The following is a 25,178-nucleotide window of genomic DNA, read 5'->3' on the forward strand; positions in this document are numbered from 1 at the left end:
CCACTTTAATTTTAATTAAAAAAATTAGAATTAGTGACGGTAATAAAACTTGAATTTTTAACTTTTAAACTTTTAAATTAAATTTAGTTTACATGCAAATAATTAAATTCTAACATACAATATTTATAATATGAACTTGTCTTACAATACATAAAAGTTCAATTAGATAATTAATCGATATCGATTTATTAATTAATTTTATATAATTGAAACTTATAAGTCCACGAAAAGATAAATTTACTAAGAAAATTTTGAAATATTCAAAGAAAGGAATATATATTGTATTTGATAACTTAAATATTAAAATAAAAACATATTTAAAATTTAAATGAGATTCAAATGGGTTAAATCAATATTGAGATATTTATCCCATAGTGACTCGACTAGTGCAATGCAGCTACCGACACGTATTCTTTAGGGATATTCATTTAAAAAACTATAGTTATCCTGCTGCTTTCACCAAATACTATATGAGCATTTGAAACCAAGGCGACGCAGAGTGACAAGCTTGTGTTTAGAACAATGGGGCAGGATGTGTAAGAGTCAAATACAAGGGCGTCCCTCGGAAAAAGTTGAATGTTGAGTAAACGGAAGCATACAAAATTGCTGATACAGAAGTCTTGTACTGCTAGTTCAAGGGTTGGAGAGTTCTTCTCTTGAAGTTGAAGAGCATCAGCACTCATGTTGGAGGCTGCCACGTTCCTGGTCTGAATGTTTGACCAGATCCCATGGGCTCGGAGGACCTGAAAATGAAAGAACGGCAACTTTTTGATACATAATTCAGCTAGTACATAAATCCTATGGCTCTAATGTTGATAGTTATGACTAATAAGTTGAGTGAGATCAGAAAGAAAGAAAAATCCACTTACTCTGGAATTGGTTGCTCTTTAGCTGCCTCATTTTCTTTTGAGTTCCTGGTAGTTGAAGCAAAGGTAAATCCATATTACAAGTAAGGAACAGTTCTCTAAATTTAAGCACATTAATTACAAATTAAATACATTGCAAAAGAAAACTTTAGATGTTTTTAACAGAATAAATGCCAAAAGATCACAATATTGATTACCTAGAAAACTCAGAAAGAATAATAACACTCAATACAAGTCACATGGCAAAGGCGAACAACATGGAAAAGTACATTCAAAATTTTTCATGGAAGACCATAGCATTGAGTCAAAAATTATAAGAAAGAAAAAAGTTAAATAGTTATGACATTCAAAATGAATGACCTACCTCAGGCTATCCTTTGCAGCCGATCCTTCGTTGTCTTGAGCACCTTTGTTCAAGAAAAACCAAAATGAATGAACAATTATATGTATCGAATCAATAAAATAAACTCTGATCGAAAGGAAATGAAGGACTATCGGTTTGGGAGAGAGCGAGGTATACGTGACCAGAAGAAATACAAGAAAGTAATCAACCAAATGAAGAAAATTAAGATCCTTCTAAATTATTATTTTAAACCAAATGCTTTTGCAAGTGATACAAATGGAAACCTCGGCTTCTTTCTATCTCAATATAGCCATTATGAAAATCCTATTCTAAGTATTGAAGCAAATACATTTCTTTTATCTTGGGGGGAGGACCACGAGGAAATAAAGGGGTAAGAAAATACATTATTAGATCATATGATACCTTCTGAACCAGTTGGAAATTGTCGAATAAAGCTTTTCAAGTTAGGACCTGCAACTTGACCCATGCAGCAAAAGAATGTTAGTAATATGCTCCAAGTAACAAGCACGTGAGTTAGTAAATAAGCAACTCACCAGTGCTAACGACTTTCCGTAGATTGCTTTCTTTAGATTTTCTTTCCATCTCTTCTTTCTTGAGTACTAAATTAGACATACAAATTTCCAAAAAGACCTTGTTAAGTCAAAGAATGAGAATGGTATTGGCTCTTCAAAAAGAATCAAACAAAATTAAAATTTGAACTTCAATTGCTAATCAAATGCTGATCCGGTTCTGTATCTCATAAAAAGAAATATGAATTCGTTAACAGAAAAAAAGTTGAGCTAGATGAATTCCAACTGGAAGCATAAACCATCTTGTAAGAAGATATAAGGCAGAAAAAAATAATTTTGAACGAATGTCTTAAGCTAAGAAGCAGAGACAATTTATTTAGCTAGGGTGTCCATGTACCATATCTAACATGTGTCAGACACTTCGACACTTGATGGACACATATTGGATACTTGCTAAGTACAATACATGAGTCTGACACTAGTTGTCGTACAAAACCAATATAGATCCAACATTTGTTAAACATGTATCAAACACTCGTAAAGTATACTAAATAGACACATAATAATATAGTACAAAAATAATAAATTTTGAGAGTAAAAAACATCAAACTCATTTTTCAAGCATATAAACGCATAATCTTATTGATTTTGAATTTCTTTCTAGTATAAAACTGATGTATTATAAAATTGCATATTCTAATAAACGTGTTTTTTCATGTCCATGTCCTAGATTTTTTTTAAATGGTATGTCATGTTGTATTTGAGGCTTGCATCCATATCCATGCTTCTTAGGTCTTTAAGTAAGATTATAAAGTTCACGATCAGTTCGTACAAAAAGCAGTTCTCAGATATGAATATGTTTGGAGATTCTTATATTTGGCCATTTTAGGCACAATGCAGTTCATCCCTTTCTGCCTGTATGTATATGAGTTACAATTTGCATAGAGAGAAGTTGAAAGTTCTAAATGCATATTGTAAAATATTCCATCATGAACAACAAAGGAATAAGAGGCATGAAGAGTCAACATACAGGCAACATTTTGTCGTACATGTTCACGCCTAGCTTCTAACTCCATCATTTCCTGAAGACAATGACAAAAGAACCATTTAAATATTAAATCAAGAGTAGCACACCAATCACCATTCTTCAGGCCAATCAAGGGGGATGCAAAGAGATCCGGTTGGTCATGGAAGAAGTTACCTCTGGAGTTGGAGCCTTTTTACGCTGCCCATTTAACCAACATATCCATTCCACTGCAGCAAATATAAGCAATCATCATCACAAAAACCTACCACCAGCATGTCGAGTTCCTCCTAAACTACATATCCAACTTGGAAGGAGGAAGCATTTATGAGGGTAATATCAAATCATAAAAACTATTTATGAGGTTTTACCATATCATAAAGACGAAGTTCAAACTTTAAAAATCATCCAGACTAAATTCTAACTTTCTCCTAACTATAGGGATAAAATTTATAATTTACCCAATATTTCAAACCCTAGTTTAAACACGACATAATCAGATGATTTGAATAACAAAGGCCTTCTCTTAAATTTTAACTATAGGTACATAAATGCATACCTGGAATTGAAGTTGGATCATCCTCACCCTTAAAAACCACCCATCTCTTCTCTTTCACTAGCAAACCAATGAGTAAAAGTTGTGTGAGCTGTATACGTACAGTAATAAAAGTTTCACTGTTTAAGAAAGGCAGCTAATTACCAATCAAGCTAAATCATGAGTGCTCTTGCTCTTTATATCTCAGGAATAACATTCATTTAATGTCGACTAAGATAAAGGGAAAGGCCCCAATGATTAAAATTTTATAATTCAATTGCAAAGGCACACAGAGCTGAAACCACTAGCAGAAGAAAGAGTTCAACAGTTTTCCGGGGGAAATTATTGGCTTTCCATGGATTAAGATTAGCTGTGAACTTTTGTGTAATTTCAGACTTCCGACAGTTCTTAAAATTGGTGAATGCAACTGGAAATCCATAAAGAAACAAAAAGAAGCAAAAACTCAGTCGGAATCTCACAACGCCAAATGTAAGACAAATTACAGAACAAGATCCTCATTCCGATCAAAAGCAGTTATGGAACAATGAGAATGAGCAATTTAAGGGGATTTAGAGCTACTTACTTATGCCATCAATTTCTTCTTTTACAAAGAAGTATCTGTTTCCCGCTTTGTCAACTCCCATCAGAGTTCTGTCGGTGAAGAAGCCGGCAATTTTCTTCAAAAGCTTCGACATTATCTTTCCTCCTAGCACAGTTTGCACGGACATTACAGAACGCCCATAATTTATCCTCTTCTACGTCGACAAAGATTATGCTCTCCGTCAGAAGTTGGTAGAGCTTGCCTTCCGATCGCGTTCTGTCTCAATTGAAGCTTCGAAAAATCCCTCGACTTCCTTCTCGTTCTCCCAATAAGCCAACGAAGAATAAAGATATGTGAATAAAACCTCAAATGGTAAAATTGAAGGAAAAGTTTTTTTTTTTTTTTTTTTTTTTTTTTCCTTTTTTCTTAGTTCAATCTGATTATTCGAAACCCTCCAACTTTATTATATATTTGTTAGTTGAGTTTGAGTTTATTTATTCTCATTATCTTAATTATAAAAAATAAATAAATAAAAAAACTTATACAATTGTTAGTTTCATAAGGTTAAGCAAATTTAAGATTTTAATTTGACTACCGGACTCAATGATAAACTAATTTTGTCCTAAATATTATACATAAAATTGTTGTCAAGTATGTATTGGAGAATGTATATGAAAACTTAGAGCTTGTTCAAACGTCGCAACAGAAATGGAAGATCAAATGTGAGAAGACGTTTGCTTTGAGTAGCCAAAATTCACGAAATTACTTCTAAAACGAGCTTATGCATTCATTCAAAATGGTTTTGATGGTGTGTGTGTATATATATCGTTTATTGTATTTTGATTTAGAAATATATAATTGAGTTTATCAATTCTTTCAGCACGAACCCAAATTGAGGACAAAATGATCCATCAATTCCGAATGATCAATCACCCCAATTTGTTTGAGAAATCGAAGTCTAGGGGAGTGCACCATCCCGTCGCAATTCCACGTGATTGATTGGGAGTGTCCGTCCTGCCGCCACTCTTATGTAATGGTGTCTCTTATTTCTGGGCTGGGCAGGACAGGGCAGGGCAGGAATGGGAGAGGGAGTGGATGTCTTTGGAAGAATTGGACAGTTTATGATGGACGCTTTGGAGTTTCAGCTCTGAACCAAAAGGGACCAACAAACGTTTTAATAAAGCATTTCTTGTTAAGCACCCTCTGAAGAATTTTCAATGACTATGATTCGCTTCTGGCTAAAATCCCTAAACGCCAAATCTTCTTAGGCTTGGTTGTGTTCATTGTTCAAAGGAAAGAAAGTTGGTTTTGTTGGAAGAGGAGCTAAACGGTTAAGTGGATTCCAAGGTTTTATCTACTCTTATCTATTGACCTGTTGGATGCTTATTTTGCAAAACTCAAGGCAACAATATCAATATGTTTCATCTAACTTCAAGTTTCACTGCTAAAAAGCAGTGACCGTCAAGCGGTTACACTCTACTGTAACAAGAAGAAAGTCTCAGGGAATACAAAAGCCACATGGGATTTTGGGGTGTTCCCGTGATTGCTATCTCCATCTTATTAATTTATGATGTCTTCAAAGCTGGGTGGGTACCTGTAACTAGGTAAGATCTCGAAGTGTAGCGATGCACTCAATTTCAACCTTAGCATCCAAAGGCAATGCTGCAACCTGATATGTTGACCGAGCAGGAGCAGGGGATGGAAAGTCTGCATAAAAAGTGGCAAACAAAACAATGTGAAAACACTCTCAACTTGAGCTTTGAATCTGTAAAAATGAAGAATGCATCCTTATCTCAAGAGAATATATCAAAGCAGCTTAGATAGAATCACAACTTCACCAGGACATAAATTATCCTTCAGTAAATGAAACATGACCCAAAATAACCAGACCACCAAGTAGTAGATATCACACAGCCAGATAGAACGCGAAAAAGAAAAGTTCATCTTTTTCACCAAGTAGAATCATATACAAAATTAATCCAAGTTGTAATTTTCGAACTCACTCAAATAACTATATTCTAGAAACTAAAGTTGAACTGTAATGGGGACAGAGAGTGATCATAAAGGCATATCTAAATTAAATGCTCGGTATTAGATAAGACAGAGGTTAGAGGTTCAGTTTAACGAAACTTACATTTACCATAAATCTCATTTACTTTCTTGAAATCCTTAAGATCAGCCAACCTGCAGGAAAGATTTGCGAAGAAACTGAATCACAGGAAAAACATGGGAATGTTCTGAATGACACTTTCAATACTAGAAAGATTACTAAGTGGATGTTAAAAACACTTTTGGTCCTTGAACTTCAATAAAAGTAACAATTTAGTCTCTATGTTTTAGTTTGTAACAGTTTAGTTTCAAACAATTCAATCTCTCAACTTATATATGTAACCATTAGTCCCTATACTTGAAAACTTAGAATAGTTTAGTCAAGTTTTTCAAGAGACCATTTAGTCCCTTACTGTGAAAAATACTATAAGGATGGAATGGAATTTCTTACATATATAAATTAAAAAACTAAAAAGAGACCAAATGTGTTTATAAGTTAGAAAGTTTAAATCATTACATATAAAAACTGGCACTTAGTTTTTATGAAATTTTTCATCGTAGGATTAAATTGTTATAAATTTAATTATAACAATTTATTTAACGAAAGCCTTATCCATTTTGAACTCAAAGGATGACTTACATCTTGATCTAGCTTTAAATACTTTCGTGAATCTACTCATCAAGTAAATTAGCAAAAGGTATACTTTGTCAAGTTTCTGAAATGAATCATGCAAAACTAATGAAAAAGACAAATGATTTTTAATACAAAGTGTACGGGGTTAAGGAATAAGGTTAGATAAATAGAATAAACATAAAAATGGAAAATAGAACCAAGCAGAATAACTAGTAAATAGTGTTTGTTGTGGACAATTATCTTAACTTTAATAAGTCACTCAAAAAATTGTTCCTAAAAGTATACAAAAGCAGAAAACCATGTTTTAAAACAATTACCATCAACTCCTTAGTTATTAAGATCTTATTTAAATTAAATAGAGAAGATATTATGATCAGAAAGAAAAGAGGCCAAAAGTTCGTACATAATAGTTGTCTTGACCACGGAAGAATAGCCGGCACCTCCAGCTTTCAATATTTCACCCATATTTTTTAGGACCTGCAAATTCCATTGACTTATAATTTTTTATATCCAGCTCAAAAGTTTAATTTACATGGACATGATACGAGCAACTACCCTACTAAATGAACATTACCTGCTCAGTCTGGCCTTCAATATCATCTGAGACAAATTTCCCTGTCTGTATTGGAACATGAAGATAAACACTCTATTAGGCAGCACAATAATACGAACATGCGCACACACTGAAACCCACTCCATCCTTCTGTATTTTTTTTTTTTTTTTTTCATACCAATATTTTAAAATATTCGACCTTCCAAGCAATGCCCAAGTCGGCATCCAAAAACCCACTTAGGGAATGAATTGGAGTGATTTTGGAATAGCCAAAATCAACTTGTACCACTCAAAACGGCATGAAATAAGTGATTTTGGCCATTTTTAAAACCACTCCCAAACATTCCCTTAATCAACTCATAAGCACAATCAAGTAGAAAATAACAATAATTAAGTGATGAAACTACCTCCGGATTCAGACCTAAGACACCAGACACAAAGAGAAGGTTGTTAGCTTTGATAGCCTGAGAGTATGGCCCTAATGCAGCTGGTGCCTTGTCAGTCTTAACAGCTTCCTTGATACCTACCACACAAGAAATTAATATTAAGGGGTGGTTATGCATCTGTTATAATCCTGAATAAAAAAATATTTGAAAAGAAAAATTATTTGATTCTTCCCGAAAGGAAGAATTTTCATCTACAACTATAAAAAAGAAAGCCGCCAAAGAATTATCTTCCGCATTTCATCTACAACTAGGAAAGAATTCAACACGCTCATTGAATAAAGACGCCTAAGCGACCAAAACAGCCTAGCGGACCAAGGGACAAGGAGACCCTTCTCCATAAGGGGGATGCCAAAAAGATCCTCCAATCTAAGTTGACGCTGTGAATAGAATAATCACCAAGCTTATACCTAATCGCAAAGAACGCTCAGATTTCAAAGTTCTAATAACAACTGAGCTGAAACACAAACTAAACCCTACAAAATCCATTGAGGTTTCGACAAAACAAGAGTCAAGGACAACACAAAACCGCAATCACTAATCGATAGCGAAAATTGATCGACGACAAAAGAGGAATCGATCGGAAATAAGCAGAAAAACGAGGGCGTACTAGCATCGGTAGAAATGCTGAGGGATGCGAATGGAATTTGGCGCTTGGAAGTTGAGGAAGATCGGCACAAGGTGGTTCCAGCCACCGAAGCACAACCAACGCCGACGGCTAAGGGAGTCTTGGAGCGCAATGCAGTGATGTCCAAAGCCGGCATGTGAAGAGCCCGAGCAGCACACCAAGCCATCTCTGTCCGATCTGCTTTCCTCCTCACTCTTCGCACTGAGCAGCTCAGATACTGTTCGGCGATAACGATTAGAGAACTAAACGCCTTTGCAATGCACAAAAAACGTCTCCTTTTTAGTACGTAATAAATAAATACCTAATGCCAAAGCATCCAATTTTAGCATCTACAATTTCTGCCCCCATTTAAATTTTTATAAATATTTTTAAATTATTTTGAGAGAAAAAAAAAAAAAAAAAAAAAAAAAAACATCCGAATGTTGAATAAAAAAGTAGTGTATTTAAATATTGTTGTTTCAGTAAAACAATAAAATTGTAAACATAAAAAATAAAAAATGTATAGATAAATTATCAGACAATTTTTTTCCATACAATCCAATCTTTTGGACGAGGCAAAAAAATCGACATATACCCTAAGCTCAGATTGTATCAATTCGAACGTTGAACTTTTTTTTTTTTATATAATTGTATCAATTTGCACCCCTCCGTTGTATTCCGTTTGACTCCGAACCAGTTGACTGTCGACGAACTGTTCGAGCTGCTCCCACAGCGATAGCAGGTCACTACGTACCGGTTAGATGAACGACTGGAATCCACAGGCGAATTATATCGAGTAAAGCCAATAATTAGAGGCAAGACAGTAGCGTGCGAATCATAATTCTGCAGTTTAGTGGACTTCTCGGAGCGACACAGTCAATAAACATTATTTCATGTCTATGAAAAATTTATAATTATATTAATTAAATTTCTAAACTTTCATAACTATCTAAATGTCAAATTAATTAAATTTATTTTCTTCTCTCTATTTTCTCTAATAATTTAGACAGCCTTACACGTAAAAAAATTAAATAAATGTTTTTACCATGGTAAGTAACTTAAATATATATTGTTTTAATTGCTTCATTTAATTTAGTTTCACTTTTAAATAAAACGAATAAAAATAGTCGCATCTTTGAATTACCCTTCTAAATATAACTAAAAAAAGAGCATATAATGTAAAAGATATCTAAATAGAATAATAAAAATTAGAATTACTTAAAAGTTTATTCCTGGCAAAATCTAGAATTATCAAAGATATTGGATAAAGTTTAAAAATACGGAAATAATTTTTTTTACTATACTTAAAATATTTGAATTATATTATGATATACACGAACCTTAATCTATGCTAAGAAATTAATTTAAAATTTAATTAACTCACTACTTAATACAAAATGTGAGTACAAACAAATACATCATTTAACAATTTAACATAAAAAAATTGTATTAAAATAATGCAAAGTAAAATATTAAAAATTAGTTTTGAAATTTCAAAATTCATCCATTTTAAATTGGTTCAAAATTAGTCATTTTAGTCCATTGGTTTTGTCACTATCAGATCGATGTCTGTTGAATTAAATAGGCTAAATTAATAAAATACCATCTAAAAATATCTCTACATTTTAAAAAACTGCAATAATATTCATAAACTAAAAAAAAAAAAATCTAAAATATTTGTTCAAAAAATAATTTTAAAATTTTCATTAATACTCTTAACTTTTAAAAAAAAAAAATTTTGAATTTTTTAAAAAACACTTTAAACTTTAAAAAAAATTAACCCAGGGCTTAATACCACATTCCAAAAGTACTCATGAATTAAATTTTTTTTTTGGAGATGATCGTGTCACAAATGGTTTTAATATTTATTATTTTTTTTTAAAGTCGAAAAGTATTAATAAAACTTTTTAAGATTTAAAGGTATTTTAAAAATAAAATACTAATTATCTCCCTGGTAAGAATATAACTTTTAAAATTTTAAAAGTGAGATAAATAAAAAATTTTAAGAATATTTTTATTAACTCAACTAAATTAATATTGATACAAGGCTGATATTTATGGATATGTTTAGAAAAATATTCTAAAAAAGAAATCAATAATTTAAGATTTCTTAAAATATTTAAAATACTTATTATTAATATTATCTTCACACTAGTTTTATTTTATTTATTTTTTTATAATATAGTGGCAACGTTGATCTACTTGTTGAGATATAACTCATAGACGAAGAAATGTCAATGAAAATGAGTTGGTATTCTCTATTTGATAGGCTACGTTAGTCAATTATACTAAAAGAAATGGTAAGACATAAAGAATAAACAATAATTTAGAGATGATTTTTTTTTAGCTTTTAATCAAATTAAAAATTTTAAAATTGTAAAAAAAAAAAAATAATAATAAATTTAAGTCCATTTGAAAAATTTTAAATTAGTGACTAAATTGACAATTTAATATTTTAATTTGTTTAAATAAATATTTTAATCCATCCTTCTTTCACTCCACCCCACAATTAATATTTAAGTGAAGTATTTATTATTTTCTTTTAATATTAAAACGTTTTTAGATTTTTCTACAAAAGAAATTAAATGCAGAAAAACCATATTGCAATAAATAATGGTCGTATTAAAAAAAAAAAAAAAAAGACCTAATTTAGTTTTTTAAAAAATAATACTGTTTTTGTGATAAATATTTAAAACTCATTTATTTGAGACAGAAATTGTTGGTGGCTTTCAAGACGGGGGACTATTATTTATTTACTCAGCTGGCTGCTTGGCTGCCGTCGACAAGATATTTTTCCTTCGTTTTTTTCTCTCCTTCAAAGTTCTTCTTCCCCTTCAACAATGCACAACAATTGACCAGTTTCAACTCTGATTCATAGATTCAGCTTAAAGCCTCCATTAATCTCCACCTTAAGCTTCGATCCCTTCTTCCCATAGATCGAACTCTGAATCCAAATCTTCTTTAAAACCCTGTTCAATCTTCTTCAGTTTTCTTTTGAATTTCTGTTCTTACCCATTTCCTTCTGTTTCAGCAAAATTACCTTCTTACTTGCTATCTTCCATCTAGGGTTTGCTTAGATTTTAGTTTTTGATCTTCAATTTCAGCGAGGGGATAGTCGATTTGATCTGAAAAAATGGGCATCTGCACAAGCAAGGGAAAATACTCACCCCAGTACGATCGTTACGAAAACCAAGCAAAAGCCCCTGCTCAACACGCTCACCGGTCGCCGGAAAATTACCATCCAGAAGCGACGGCGGCGAAGTCATCGGGTCCTCCCAAAAGCCCCAGACACAATATTTTGAGGTCTGATACGATTCTAGGGAAGCCGTTCGAGGATGTTAAGCTGCATTACACGATTGGGAAAGAATTGGGGAGAGGGCAATTTGGGGTGACTTATCTTTGCACTGAGAATTCCTCGGGTAAGCAATATGCTTGTAAGTCCATTTCGAAGAGGAAGCTTGTGACCAAAAATGATAAGGATGATATTAGAAGGGAGATTCATATTATGCAGCATTTGAGTGGCCAACCCAACATAGTTGAGTTCAAGGGAGCTTATGAAGATAAGCAATCGGTTCATTTGATCATGGAGCTTTGCGCTGGAGGCGAGCTGTTTGATAGAATTATTGCTAAGGGCCATTACAGTGAGAAAGCAGCTGCCTCAATCTGCAGGTCCATTGTTAATGTGGTTCATATCTGCCATTTCATGGGGGTGATGCACAGGGACCTCAAGCCTGAGAACTTTCTGCTTGCTAGCAAAGAGGAAAATGCTATGCTCAAAGCAACCGATTTTGGATTGTCTGTTTTCATTGAAGAGGGTGAGGTTCTTGCTCTGCTTATTGGATTTGTTCTTCATTCCATTTTTTATTGAGTTTTTTCTGTGCTTGTTTTAGTTGACTTTGCTGTTCTTGTTGATGATTTTAGTGGGTCAAATGTATGGGAATTTGTGTGTGCCTTACATGTCTTAGATGGTAGAACTAGATATATGTTTTTTTTTTCAATATTCCATTTGTTGGTGATCATCTGTTGTAGATATATGTATGGGAATTTGTGTGTGCCTTACAACTCGCGTTCGTATAGGACCGGTTCTTCTTGGTCAAGGTTCATCATCATGGATTGATAACCTCAACCTTGAAGGCTTGAACTTTCCTATGTACTTGACTTGTACATAACTATTGTAGCGTTTTCGGTTTATTCGTTTCCACTTTTGTTAATGACTTCGTCCCAACAGAATTGTCCAATAATGTTGTGTTGTATGAATTTCTCATCAATTTCTTTTCTTGAAATAGATTGTTGTATAAGTGGCTGGCCTCAAACACGAATTACTTTTGTTTTGTGAATTTTAATGTTGTTTTCATAATTTTATGCGGATGAAGTGGAATGTTTTGGCTGGCCTCAAACACGATTGTCTAGTTCGAGTTTTCTCGACTGACTTGATAATTTGGGTGTAAAAAATTGCTTCACAATTGTGAGTGAAGTGCGATTGTGCTAAATGGATTCATGCTTTGCTGGAGAGTTCATGAGATTTTGATGGAGTTATATATGATTCCACTGAAAATTTGGCATTTGAGTTTCTTTCTCTATCAACTTCTTTCAGGAAAGGTGTACAAAGACATTGTAGGGAGTGCTTATTACGTCGCCCCTGAAGTATTACGTCGTAGATATGGGAAAGAAATTGACATTTGGAGTGCTGGAGTCATGTTGTACATACTACTCAGTGGTGTACCTCCATTTTGGGCAGGTAAAAGAGAGAATCGTGCTCCTTATAAAGAACATCCTTTTGCATTTTCTTTTTCCCGAAAACGCCAGGCATTGCTGTGAATAACATGATCCTTATTGCAGAAACTGAGAAGGGCATATTCGATTCAATATTGCAAGGACATCTCGACTTTGAAACTGATCCATGGCCGAAAATTTCTAACAGTGCCAAGGACCTAGTGAAGAAGATGTTAAATCCAGACGCATCCAAAAGGCTTACGTCGGCTCAGGTTCTTGGTAAGTCTTTATGTTGCTGTGAATGCTTTCTTGATACCTAAATGAAATCCACAAATTTGTATACGAAGCTGTAACGTCTAACTGGGTCGGACATTGTCTATCGTATTTAGAGCATCCATGGTTGAGAGAAGGCGGAGATGCATCTGATAAGCCAATAGACAGTGCAGTATTTACAAGGCTCAAGCAATTTAGAGCTATGAACAAACTGAAGAAACTTGCTCTGAAGGTGATCTACCTTATAGTTAGGCTCGGTTCTATAGAAACCTGAAGTTATACTTAATCGTGAGGCTGTGGATTACGAGTTCTCGGTGACGATATTAACAGGTAGTTTGTGAAACAATTGCAGGTTATAGCTGAAAATCTATCTGAGGAAGAGATTCAAGGCCTGAAGTCAATGTTCATGAACATGGATACCGACAAGAGTGGAACCATCACTTATGCAGAACTGAAGTCTGGACTAGCCCGGCTTGGCTCGACACTAAGTGAGGCTGAGGTCAAACAACTTATGGAAGCGGTAATATATTGATCACCCAAAGTTTCTTATTCGTTTTTTCCTCACATGAACTAAGAGGAACTTGGTTCGTCGTTTCAGGCCGACGTGGATGGGAACGGTACAATCGATTACATCGAATTCATCACTGCTACAATGCATAGATACAAGCTAGAAAAAGAGGAACATCTTTACAAAGCCTTCCAGCATTTTGACAAGGACAACAGTGGGTCAGTGTCTCATTCATTCAAGAATATACATATGTATAAGCATCCATCATCGTTTCGAAACGACTAACTTCAGGTTATGTTCTTATTGTTTCAGTTATATCACAAGAGATGAACTGAAAGCTGCAATGAAAGATTACGGGATGGGCGACGAAGAGACCATTAACGAAATCATATCTGAAGTCGATGCAGACAATGTAAGTTGGTTCGTGGTTAGAGTTCTTATGATTCCTGGTAAAAATGTACTAATTTCGTGTTGGATGTTGATAGGATGGAAGAATCAACTATGATGAGTTCTGTACAATGATGAGAAGTGGAACCCAACAAGTCAAACTCTTTTAAGATTGGTGTGGAAAAGGCTTTCCCCAAAATCCAGACTACGCCCGAAACATTGGTTTTGGGTTATAATGTGTGATATAATCTTTTAATAGCAATTGAATTGTTGTTCATATGTTTCTGTATAATTTGTTCATCTCTGTGTAAGCCATGTCTTCTTATGTCTAAGGATAGCTAGCTCTGCTTGATACCACAATTTGTGTTGCTTAAATCTAACTTGTTTCCTTCTTTTGGGCACACAAAGCTGTTTGATTGATTTCTGGATACTGTTAGTACTATATTTAAAAATTACTCATAAAATTTTAACATAAATATTAATACCCTTTACATTTAAAAAAAAAAAAGTTTAATTTTTTTTTACCTGTCTATCTATGTCTTATAAATTATCTTCGAACGTTTTAAAATTACTTATGTATTTTTTATATAGTTTTCTTTCCTTTTTTTTCCTCATAGTACACATTCATTATTAAATTATCTTTGTCCGTATTTTAATTAAACTTAAGACTATTCTTTGGGTTTAATAATTTTTCGGGATGATATTAATTTTACAAAAATTTTATTCCATGAAATTAAAATTTTAGGTTACAAAAGTATACTATCCTATCCTGCTATTAAATTTCACATAAATTTATTTGGATACTAAAGAAATCTTTATTTTAAAGTTACTTATTTATTCATTTTTATTTTGGAAGACAACGTTTTAAAGCTATTTGGATATTTAATAAATTGAAAATGACTCAGAATGAAAAAAAAAAACGAAAAAAATAAAATAAAATAATTATGGTCGGCACCTCATAATTTTTTTATCCTTTCTTTATTACAATTTTGAAATTATTAATTTTTGGCCATCTCTCCATTTAATAGAAAGTTCTTTAATTAATAAGAGTAAGACGAATTATTATGCATTATACATTCTCAGTTATCCATCATTTATTTCTCGAGGAATTGTCATGATCCTACTATATATTATTTTTAAATAATTAATAATTAAATATATATTTTTTCATTCTTTCTTTTATTACTCATATCAATAATTAATTTGATTTGTTGGGGAGTAATTAATACTCAAATTTTCAAAATCCACTTATCATAACATTTATTAAAAAAAATTAATAATACCACCGTGGGCATAGCTTGACTAACATAATAGAAGGTCACGCGTAAAATTTTGATGTGCATCGTACATATGTTATTCAGTGTATGAGTTAATTATACTATCAAAGACATAGCTGGGTTGTCTATCGTTTTGATTCCTCATCGCACGTTCGTTACTCAGGGTCTTAATTTACGAACCATAGGTTGGTTAGACATGTTTTGGGTCGGATTAGAAGCTAGTTGATTAGTGCCTACAAGTCTAGATAGAGGTACGTGATAGTTGTCTTATTTCGGGAGGGAGGGGTCATAAGCTAGTTGACCTATTTTAAACCGCTTTAAATTTTTCGATATACTTTGTATTTTTATTTTTATTTTGTGGGTATGCATATCTAACATTAAAAGAGGTTGGTGAGTAATTTTAACACTAAATCTTTCAAAAGAGTATAAAAGAGATGCGCATACCATGAGCGTATAATACGGTACGACCGTATATCTGATGTCCGTCGTTTTTTCTCCATCACCATCGTCAAACGAAATCCGCTGTCACCCCTTTTCTTCTCTCAACCCTCGTTAGACACCTTTACCTGAACCTGAATCCACCGTTTTTCTTCGCCAAATCACCACCATCTTTTTCAATGGCAGTGTCTCGCCGGAGATGATGAAGGTATCCTCTAAGAAGCCTCAGCATCCGGCGCCATTCCCGCCGGCACGCAACCAACTTCCGGATTTGGATCTTCAGTGCCGGCCGCCTTCCAGTCGAGCCACGCGGAGAACAATCCGAAGTCCAGCCCGTGTAAGAAGACTTTCAGCTCCGGTTGGGAAGCGGAGCCGCCCTGAGACGCCCTTGCTTAAGTGGAAGATCGAGGAACCTGAGAATGAAGATTATGAAGTTCAGGAGGAGGCTGAGAAGAAGTTGCCTCTGGAAACCAGCCAGAGAGGTCGCTGTAGAGGAACTAAAGGAAGGAAAGCCGTCGTTTCGGCCAGGAAGCTCGCGGCTGGAATCTGGAGATTGCAGCTGCAGGAGGCGGTCGCTAGTGAAGGGAGGAACGGCGGCCTGCGGAGGAGGGAGGATCTCCTAGGGTTTCAGGTAACTTATTATTATTTTTTTGTTGCTTATCTCGCTTTCGGAGGTCTGAGATGTTCATTTAGCTTCTGAATCGAAAATTTTGATCCAATAGTAAATTATTGAAGTTTGAGTGTTTGGGATGGTGCTGCTGCTTTTAATTGATTATGACTTTAATCCGATCTGTTACAGTGAAGTTTTTCAATTTATGTCTATCACAAACCCAATAGTAATTGTAACGGCTAAACATTGATTGGAATGGAAATATGGTCTCCACTCCATAGTTGATCATGTAAAGAAGTAATGCTGATGAACACAGTAGGATGAATTTAATTTTAGAAGCAATTGGAGGGCTTTCTTCTAACCTTCCTTAGCTGTGGGTATTGGCTTTCTTCCCCCTTCTTTTGAATATTTCATTGCATTTTTCTTGTAAGATGCCCATCACCATGTCGTTTTCCAGGTTTTTTTGGGGGTAAAGATGAATCTAATATTCTCTTTGCCCAATCTAATATTTTCAATTTATTCAATATTCCATCTAAATTTAGGTTTCAGACCCTTACCTCAAATTTGTACTTGCTTGAAACAATGTCAAGTCTAGGAATTAACAGCTTAATCAGCACATCAGATACTATGAATGCATGCATTCATGTCGATCACATATTTATCTTGTTTTCTTGCGTAGGATAAGTATTTATTATTTGCTGCAAATTGTTGGATATGTGGTCCTCGTTGACCTTATGGTTGAACAGATCAAACTTGAATGATTCAGTTTTTCAGATATTTATTTATTTTTCTTGAAATTTCTCCTTTCAGCCTCCCATTGGTCACATCGGTGCTCCAGCTCTTCATCCTGAGGTTAAGATAGCATTTAATTCTGAAATGAATGATCTATTACATAGTCCGCGTTCTGTCTCTGATTCAAGAAATGGACCATTGTGCAAGGTTTGACACTTTGTTGTACACTTGATTGGAATACAAATATTTGATTTTCGGATAACATGAGAGAAACTATATATCTTTGTCAGTTTAACTTAACATATCAGATGCACAATGACTGTTATTTTCAGATAACAAAATGTGTATTTGATATCTTTTTAATAAATCCTTCTATGTCATTTGCACGGTCACATTCTTTAAATTTTAGGTAAGGATGAATGAAATTTATCAGTAACTAATAATATATAAGATGTTCTTATCGGTTATCACTATAATATAAATAATAGATAGGATGTTCTGCATACTCTCTTCATGTCTTATTTATATTCACTTAGTGAATTTATGACCCTTTTCCATAAATTGTTGGTTTTCTCTCCCAGTTTGAGCCCTCATTACGATATTCAAACACAGCAATGGAAGGGGCAACAAAGTGGGAACCTGCATGCTTGAAAACACCAGTTGAGGCTCGTCAGATTTATAGCCAAATGAGGCTTCTTGATCAACAAGGTGCTGCTTCAGGCCTATCTGCGCTTGAAGCTGAACTAGAGCAGGCCCACTTGCAGATCGAGGAACTTCAAGCGGAGCGTAATGCTTCAAAAAAGAAGCTTGAATACTTCTTGAGGAAAGTCAGTGAAGAAAAAGCTTTATGGCGGAGCAGAGAGCATGAGAAAGTAAGAGCATTTATTGATGATATAAAGGCTGAGTTGAACAGAGAGAAGAAAACCCGGCAAAGAGTGGAAATGATTAATTCCAAATTGGTTAATGAGTTGTCCGATGCTAAGCTATTTGCGAAGCGGTTTATGCAAGACTATGAAAAAGAAAGGAAGGAAAGATCATTGGTAGAGGAAGTATGTGATGAACTCGCAAAGGAAATTGGCGATGACAAAGCAAGAATAGAAGCTTTGAAGAGAGACTCCATGAAATTTAGAGAGGAAGTTGACGAAGAACGGAGAATGTTACAGATGGCTGAGGTCTGGCGGGAGGAACGTGTTCAAATGAAGCTGGTCGATGCCAAGGTGGCACTTGAAGAGAAATACTCACAGATGCGTAATCTAGTAGCAGACCTTGAAGACTTCTTAAGGTCGAAAAGTGCAACCCCAGATGTATCAGAGATGAAAAAGGCTTTGCTACTTAGGGAGGCTGCTGCTTCTGTGAATATTCAAGACGTCACAGAATTTGTTTATGAACCTTCAAACCCAGATGACATCTTCTCTGTGTTTGAAGATGTTAATTTTGGAGAATCAAATAAGAGAGAAACTGGACAGTGCATTGCTTACAGCCCATCTAGTAATGCTTCTAAAGTCCAGACTGCAAGTCTTGAAGCTAATGTGACTGATAGGATTGGCATCCAGAAACATACGAATTTATTTATTGATCATAACGGCGGTATAGAAGAAGATGAGAGTGGGTGGGAAACTGCGAGTCATCTGGAGGATCAGGGCTCGAGCAATTCCCTGGAAGAAAGTATTGCATCTGTCAAAAAGAATCATCGACAGAGTAATGCTTCAGTGAGCGGGAATGAATGGGAAGGAAACGGAGGTGGATACTCTCCCGTTTCCGATATCAGTGAAGTCTGCTCGGTTCCATCAAAGCAATTAAAAAAGATATCATCCATTGCACGGCTTTGGAAATCATGCTCAAACAATGAAGGGTACAAACTAATCTCACTTGAAGGCATTAATGGCAGGCTTTCAAATGGTAGATTATCAAGTGCAAGTATCTTATCTGCAGATGGGGGCTCAATGAGAAGCGGGATTAGTCCTCCAGAATTAGCAGGACAGTGGAGCTCTCCCGACTCGAGCAATGTTCACGGGACGCAAGGGAAGAAAGGATGCATCCCTCGCAACACAATCAAGGGTAGTTTAAAGGCAAAGCTTTTGGAGGCAAGAATGGAAAGCCACAAGGTCCAGTTGCGCCAGGTCCTGAGGCAGAAGATCTAGATGGTTGTATTCAGTGCTTGCTTCCAAAAGTGATTCGATTTGTGTTCATAGAAGATTCTCACGCTCTTCAAGGAAGCTTAGAACTGGCTTCGATGCACCATTTATCAGGCTTGGCTCCTAGCGATTCCCCAGGATTCTTACGCGAAGGCAAACAATGGTAAGTCAACCAAACGATTCATTTCTCTGTTATTGTTAACATCAATGCAAGCCATTCAGATGTAAACGCATTCTTAGTATCTCTTAGAAGCCGGTAGGTGGACCCACACGAGGGGAAAATAGTTAAATTCATGCAGGTGACCAAGATGATTGGTTTGTTCATTCTCGTCATTGTAATTTATAATTTTGCAATGTAAAATGCCCCTTCTGAATTCCTCTCTAGTTAAGATAGTGGAAAGAGTAGAATGACTTGTAGTTGCAGGGTAAGGCCACAGGTGTAATGTTAATTTCCAAATAAGGAGATGAGTCTTTTACGGAATTTTGGTTGGGCTGATGAATGGATTAATTCGGTACACCTTCAACATCAACTGGAGACAAGGACAACCAAGCTTGATGGAGGACAGGGATGATATGGTGTTTGCCAGATTTCTTGAACATAATGGTTTTAAGCTAGGTAAAGAATAATGATGTAATATTATAAGCCTACCGCTAATATTGTTTGCTTTGATCCGTTACGCATCATCGTCAACCTTACAATTTTAAAATGCGTTTGCTAGAGAGAAGTATCTTCCCTCTTATTAGGTAGATTTCATTCCCTTCTCCAACAGTTGTGAGGCCACTCAGTGTCAGATTCTTATACGATACATAATGAGTTAAAGCGGACAATATCTTTGGCTGTAGGCTGAACTTTTGGTCAACTTAGAGGTGTTTAAGATCATGGCCAAAATTTGTATTGAAATTTGAGGGATTTATTTGGGAAGTCATAAATTATTGCACATACATGTCCATTCAGTCAAGCATGTATCGGCTAAAATCTATTTTGGATAAAGTTATAAATCAATCATTCTCATAAAAACAAATAAAAATCGACCCGCCTAAAGTAATTTAATTTCGAGGATGGGGTGTTAAAGGATAAGTTATTGGTATATCAAACTCAAATTATGAATTGAAATTCCTTCATATTTGGAACCAAAGGCTTATCTTCATGGAGGGTTGGTGTAAAAAAAAAAACCCAACTTTTTTGCTAAAAAAGTAGTGTTCAACACTTTATTAAGTAAAGGACATCAAACTTAGCAGCCATGTTTGAAAATTGACGTAATACCCATATGGGAAAACCCCTTTTTTATGGGTCAATTTGTGCTCAATTTATACTTTACATTCATGGTTGAACGTTGAATTTTGACCTATAAAGAAGAATGGCTATGGTTTTTATTCCCCACCAACCAATTTTATATTTTGAAAATGAAACAGTTTACGTGCTTTATTTTCAAAGATCTGTACAGAACTATGTAGCATTCATTATATTATAATATGATATTTCTTCCATGCATTTACTTTATACAACACCAACCTCTCCCTATCTCTCTCAAACACAGAGATAATCACCATGGGAAACTGCGTTTCCAACAAAATTTTCTGTGGGAAATCATCAAGAATTAGTGATGAAGAGGCTCTGGAGATGGTGAAGAGAAGCTTCATGGCCTACAACGAGGCTCCGGTGGCCTCTGCGACGGCGACCACGACAGAGTTGAAGATCAAGATCACAAAGAGAGAGCTGGAGATGTTATTAGCTAATTATAGTGTGGTGGAGGTGAAGGAAGAGCTGCAGATGGAGCATCTGTTGTCGCCACTGTTTTACGTCGATGGTACGCTCGAGATGCAGCCACGATCGTGGCAGCCTTCCCTGCAGAGTATCCCTGAGGCGGATTGATCAGACATGGTGGTGATCATAGCTGTGGTTCTGCAAATGAAAGAGATTTTTTTGGAGTTTTTTTGATCTCCTTAGTTGTCTCTCTGTTCTCTCTTATGATATGCATATAGATCTCTAAGGATGAATTACCATTATCTCCAAACCTTCTCTCCATCTTGTAAGTAAAGCCCTTTTGTTATCCCAATAAATTTTCGAAGATTTAAATTTTGAGCTATACTCATGTAGGCATCTGTTTACCGAATGCTACATAGTTGCTCTATTTGCAGCTCTTCCTTTAGCGGTGGGCTGTTACAAATGGTATCAAAGCTTGACATCGAACGATGTGCCAGCGAAAGCGCTGGGATTTAAGAGATGGATTGTGAGATCCCACATCCGTTAAAGATAAGAGTGTGAAAACCTCTCACTAGTAGATGCGCTTTAATCAGAAGAGAAAGCCTGAAGAGGATAATACAACGTGACAATGACTAAACGACTTGTTAAGAACGACGTTTAGATATATATCGAATTTTTGGTCAACATTCTAACGATCCAAAGATAGTGTAAAGAATTACACGAGTCGAGTAGGTATAGTATAAAATGGTTTAAATCTAAAATAGAAAGAAGAAATAATGTGAAAACACTAGCAGCAGCACCCTCTTACTTATGCAGATTGATTAGCCATTGAAGAAGGCATCAGAACAGCCTTTCCCCCACCAGCTGAAAGAATGGTATTTTACACTCACTATCTATTTACCCTCTCATTCTAAACCAAAATCCCCATTTCTTCTCTCAATTTCAACTATTCCTTATCAGAAAACTGCATTCAACACCACATTCTCCCCCTCTCCACAGCGGCGGTGAACCTCCTTCATCCGCTCCACCGACTTGCATATCCCGCTGCAACTCCAGTCGAACGATGCGATGCAAATGTTGCCTGCTTGAGCCTTCCACTCGCAATCTGTGTTTGACAATTGGCATAAGCAGATTATTACAAGACAGGTCTTGACATAGCGATGATCACATTGGCATTACGTCGAGCCAAACAGTAGAGCATACGACAACTACTAAATGAACTAAAGAACTTGCTCTGTGATGCAAATGAACATGTCATGAACTCGAGAATCTCGATGATGGAAATATCGAAGATAAACTAAATAACTGAAGGAAAGTTATGGATTATACCAGGTGGGGTGCCACAACATAATCTCCGATCATCGATATGCTCGACGTCCAGCCCAATAAACCAAGAACCTAATGAAACGTCCTCGTTCGTATACTTGTGAAGTATGTGCCTATACAAAGATTATTCTGAGAACCAGCCACTATAGAGCAACTTTATTGTAAAAAACAGGAAACATACTGGTTGATTGATATGTAAGTTGCCAAATCCTTTGAAATGGCGTAAAGCTGACCCGTGGCATGACGGAAGTACTTGTTTCCTTCCTCCCCGAATTTCCAGTACTCGGGTTCGTAATATCTGACTCCTCTGATGACGAAAAAGCCCAGGATGAGACACCAAATAGAAACATACTCGTGAAAACCTAAACGATCAATCAACTTACTTTTGTGCAAGGACAGGACCGGATTTCATGCATCCAATGTACACTCGGGGCTTCGACCGATGTCTAGCTAATGTCGATCCAAGTGTTGCTGCAGATAAATGTAATAACAACTTCATCAAGAGATACCAACACTCTAAGATTCAATATATACACACATTTGCATGTTTACCTATGTTGACATGCACGTCATCGTCGACCTTGACGTAAAAATCAGCATCCCACAACGCAACAGCGGTGGCAAAGTAAGCTTTTGTCTTGGCTGACAATTCAAGGTAACCTTCAACATGATCCTGCCCCAAAAACGACGAACAAAACATGTCAGCTTTCATTCCTTGAACAAGATCATCACAAAACAGGATTTATTTTTGAACAGATTGCATGAACAAGTAAAATGAAGGCAGTATAAGAGAGAAAAGCCAGTACCAGTCTCAAAAAATCACCATGTCTCTTGTCCTCGGCTTCGATAGCTCGATCCAGAATACCACCCGGTGTAGTACTAGCAATAAAAATACAGCTAAATGATAAGTTTTTTTCGTAATCTACGTTATAAATCGTTTTCGAAACTGTAACTTGTTAAAAAGTAAGTCGATCGACTTCAGCTCAGCTTCAGAATTTATATAATCTAAGCGCACCTGTGACCAATTACAAAGCGGACGACAATGCCTTTCTCTTCCTCAAGCTTCTTTCTTTTATCTCCTATTTGTAAACAGAGCCGACGTGGAAAATTTAGAACAGAGCTATAGAGAATCAAAGGAAAAGATCTGGACATGTATGCGATAGATAGTCAAACCTTGGGGCATCCAAGTAGCACGAACAGAGTCCCGTCGCTTCCGACTACTAAAAGCAGTATTAATACCTACGACCATTAAATATTTCCTTTTATGAACCGATTCAGAAAGCTTAACGTTTTCCATCAATGGAGAACCGTTTAGAATCGAATCCTGTGCAGCCCTTGCAACAGCTAATTCCATCTCCAAACTTGAAATTGTTTTATCCAAAGTCCTGCATTATGTACCAGTAGGAACTTAGCTGATACCCAACTAAAGCAAAAAAACCGAGCAACGAGTGACGATGTTAGCTTACTGTATAGCGTTATGAGTCTTGGAAACTTCTCCCAGAATGTCTTTGGATTCATTGTTTCCATCTTTCTGAAGGAAAGAGGCATTAACTTATGAAACAGCAGTAAAATAAGAAGGCTTATCAAAGGAAATTTAGGTGAAGATAACTCACAGTTGATGTGTTACAACCCTCTGAAACCATTGTTAAGCTCTGTTCTTCAGAGCCTGTTGACCCTCCTCCCACATTTTCAACTTCAGGTACAGCCCACATTCTGTTTCCCCAACATAAACCTTATTAGTTCCCACAATATCTCATCATATCGTACTCATCATATCGTACTGTAACAGCTCAAGCCCACCACTAGCCGATATTGTCCTCTCTCGGGCCCCTCAAGGGGGAGGTTTCCACACCCTTATAAAGAATGCTTTGTTCTCCTCCCCAACCGATGTGGGATCTCACACGTACCCTATCGCTAGGAGGGAATTACGTTACAAAGCAGCCCGCCCAACGCCACCCTTTGGGGCAGGAGTCCAATACAAAAACATGATTGAACAAGAGTAAAAAGGAAAAAACAGATGAAATTATCCATGCCCATTGTAGAAACTAAGGTCTACAACATGAATAGAGTGTCATCTAGTAATGATTTCAACACAATAAAGCAAAGGGGGGAAAATCCCAGTCGATCCAATCATTGCCATCCAATTACTTTTCAGATCATCATAGAATACTCCTTTTCTTTCTAAGATTTCTCAGTAAAAAAGCAACAAAATCCCAACCCATCACATAGTTCCATTGAAAGAACACAAAGAATAGAACAAGAACAACAATCAAGAGAGTAAGGAATATGAGAAAAGAGACCTATCAGAGAAGAGCATTCCAGCACAAAAGCATCCAATACAAAACAGAAAGGTCCATTTCCGAGAAACAGAGCTCCTCGTACTAGGCTCAAATCCTCCTCTACTTTTCCACGACATAATCTCCCTTTTCCCCCTTCTTCTTCAAACAGAGCGAAAATCAAGCCACCATAATCGAACCCCAAGTCAACACAACAGTCCAAATTCAAGTCAGATCGCAAAACAACCAAATCCAGTCGAGAAATCGCAGAATTCCCAAAGTTAAAACTGCAGTACCTAAAGAGATAGAGATTGGGAAAGAGGGTTTTTGTTCAAAGAAGTTGAATCTCCTGAAATGGGAAATGGGTTCGGATTTAGAAGTGGGCCTTGAACAGTAGCAGTGGTTGGAGCGTCGGTGGAGAGCTCAAAAGTGTCTGATTGAGGTTTGAGAAGACCCTACAGCATACACCACTGCCCCATTTGGGATTTTACCCATTTTTTATTTGAATGGGGTCGTTGGATTTGTTGAGCAATCTCAAGGAAATGGGTAAAAACATGTTATTAGAGAGTGGAAATTGGGGAAGAGCCGGATTTGGAACAAAGGGTTGGGTTTCTTTTAGTTGAAGGACAGATATTGGGAGAGGGATGGGAGTAATTGCAGGACATGGAAGAGT

General features: G+C 35.8%; 5 protein-coding genes across 8 annotated transcripts; 2 read left to right on the forward strand and 3 right to left on the reverse strand.

The window, feature by feature from the left end:
* Positions 1–265: 265 nt before the first annotated feature.
* Positions 266–4,182, reverse strand: LOC111805151 (NADH:ubiquinone oxidoreductase, 17.2kDa subunit). 2 transcript variants are annotated; one of them, XM_023690072.2, is made up of 9 exons: positions 3,882–4,182; positions 3,323–3,379; positions 2,941–2,993; positions 2,770–2,821; positions 1,764–1,829; positions 1,633–1,686; positions 1,231–1,273; positions 870–914; positions 266–743 (listed from the first exon to the last, which is right to left on the reverse strand). In XM_023690072.2, exons 1-9 carry the CDS (start codon positions 4,024–4,026, stop codon positions 680–682), a joined length of 579 nt encoding a protein of 192 aa, XP_023545840.1. In that variant the 5' UTR covers positions 4,027–4,182; the 3' UTR covers positions 266–679. The 2 variants fall into 2 exon arrangements, with proteins under 2 accessions (XP_023545840.1, XP_023545847.1); XM_023690079.2 differs by having other exon boundaries at positions 1,633–1,680; positions 3,882–4,181.
* Positions 4,183–5,256: 1,074 nt separating this feature from the next.
* Positions 5,257–8,415, reverse strand: LOC111805165 (endoribonuclease L-PSP family protein). The gene is made up of 6 exons (XM_023690093.2): positions 8,129–8,415; positions 7,483–7,598; positions 7,097–7,141; positions 6,926–6,999; positions 5,974–6,023; positions 5,257–5,546 (listed from the first exon to the last, which is right to left on the reverse strand). Exons 1-6 carry the CDS (start codon positions 8,310–8,312, stop codon positions 5,440–5,442), a joined length of 576 nt encoding a protein of 191 aa, XP_023545861.2. The 5' UTR covers positions 8,313–8,415; the 3' UTR covers positions 5,257–5,439.
* Positions 8,416–10,855: 2,440 nt separating this feature from the next.
* LOC111805136 (calcium-dependent protein kinase 2) lies at positions 10,856–14,426 on the forward strand. The gene is made up of 8 exons (XM_023690047.2): positions 10,856–11,940; positions 12,720–12,863; positions 12,965–13,117; positions 13,228–13,343; positions 13,464–13,631; positions 13,710–13,837; positions 13,932–14,031; positions 14,105–14,426. The coding sequence occupies exons 1-8, from the start codon at positions 11,259–11,261 to the stop codon at positions 14,174–14,176; spliced, it is 1,563 nt and encodes a 520-aa protein (XP_023545815.2). The 5' UTR covers positions 10,856–11,258; the 3' UTR covers positions 14,177–14,426.
* Positions 14,427–15,808: 1,382 nt separating this feature from the next.
* LOC111805103 (uncharacterized protein At5g41620) lies at positions 15,809–19,572 on the forward strand. 3 transcript variants are annotated; one of them, XM_087124597.1, is made up of 4 exons: positions 15,809–16,352; positions 17,142–17,270; positions 17,645–18,915; positions 18,996–19,156. In XM_087124597.1, exons 1-4 carry the CDS (start codon positions 15,921–15,923, stop codon positions 19,021–19,023), a joined length of 1,860 nt encoding a protein of 619 aa, XP_086980723.1. In that variant the 5' UTR covers positions 15,809–15,920; the 3' UTR covers positions 19,024–19,156. The 3 variants fall into 3 exon arrangements, with proteins under 3 accessions (XP_086980723.1, XP_086980718.1, XP_086980722.1); XM_087124592.1 differs by having other exon boundaries at positions 17,645–19,572; XM_087124596.1 differs by having other exon boundaries at positions 17,142–17,183; positions 17,645–19,572.
* A 1,972-nt stretch (positions 19,573–21,544) lies between these two features.
* LOC111805144 (putative beta-1,3-galactosyltransferase 3) lies at positions 21,545–25,174 on the reverse strand. Its single transcript, XM_023690060.2, has 11 exons — positions 24,530–25,174; positions 23,843–23,942; positions 23,696–23,760; positions 23,403–23,614; positions 23,245–23,308; positions 23,036–23,108; positions 22,782–22,902; positions 22,613–22,700; positions 22,411–22,536; positions 22,233–22,342; positions 21,545–22,008 (listed from the first exon to the last, which is right to left on the reverse strand). Exons 1-11 carry the CDS (start codon positions 24,643–24,645, stop codon positions 21,860–21,862), a joined length of 1,224 nt encoding a protein of 407 aa, XP_023545828.1. The 5' UTR covers positions 24,646–25,174; the 3' UTR covers positions 21,545–21,859.
* Between the last annotated feature and the right edge of the window lie 4 nt (positions 25,175–25,178).

The sequence above is a fragment of the Cucurbita pepo genome, chromosome 1, assembly GCF_057944985.1.
Source record: "Cucurbita pepo subsp. pepo isolate OVF chromosome 1, ASM5794498v1, whole genome shotgun sequence".
Taxonomy (NCBI): Eukaryota; Viridiplantae; Streptophyta; class Magnoliopsida; order Cucurbitales; family Cucurbitaceae; genus Cucurbita; species Cucurbita pepo.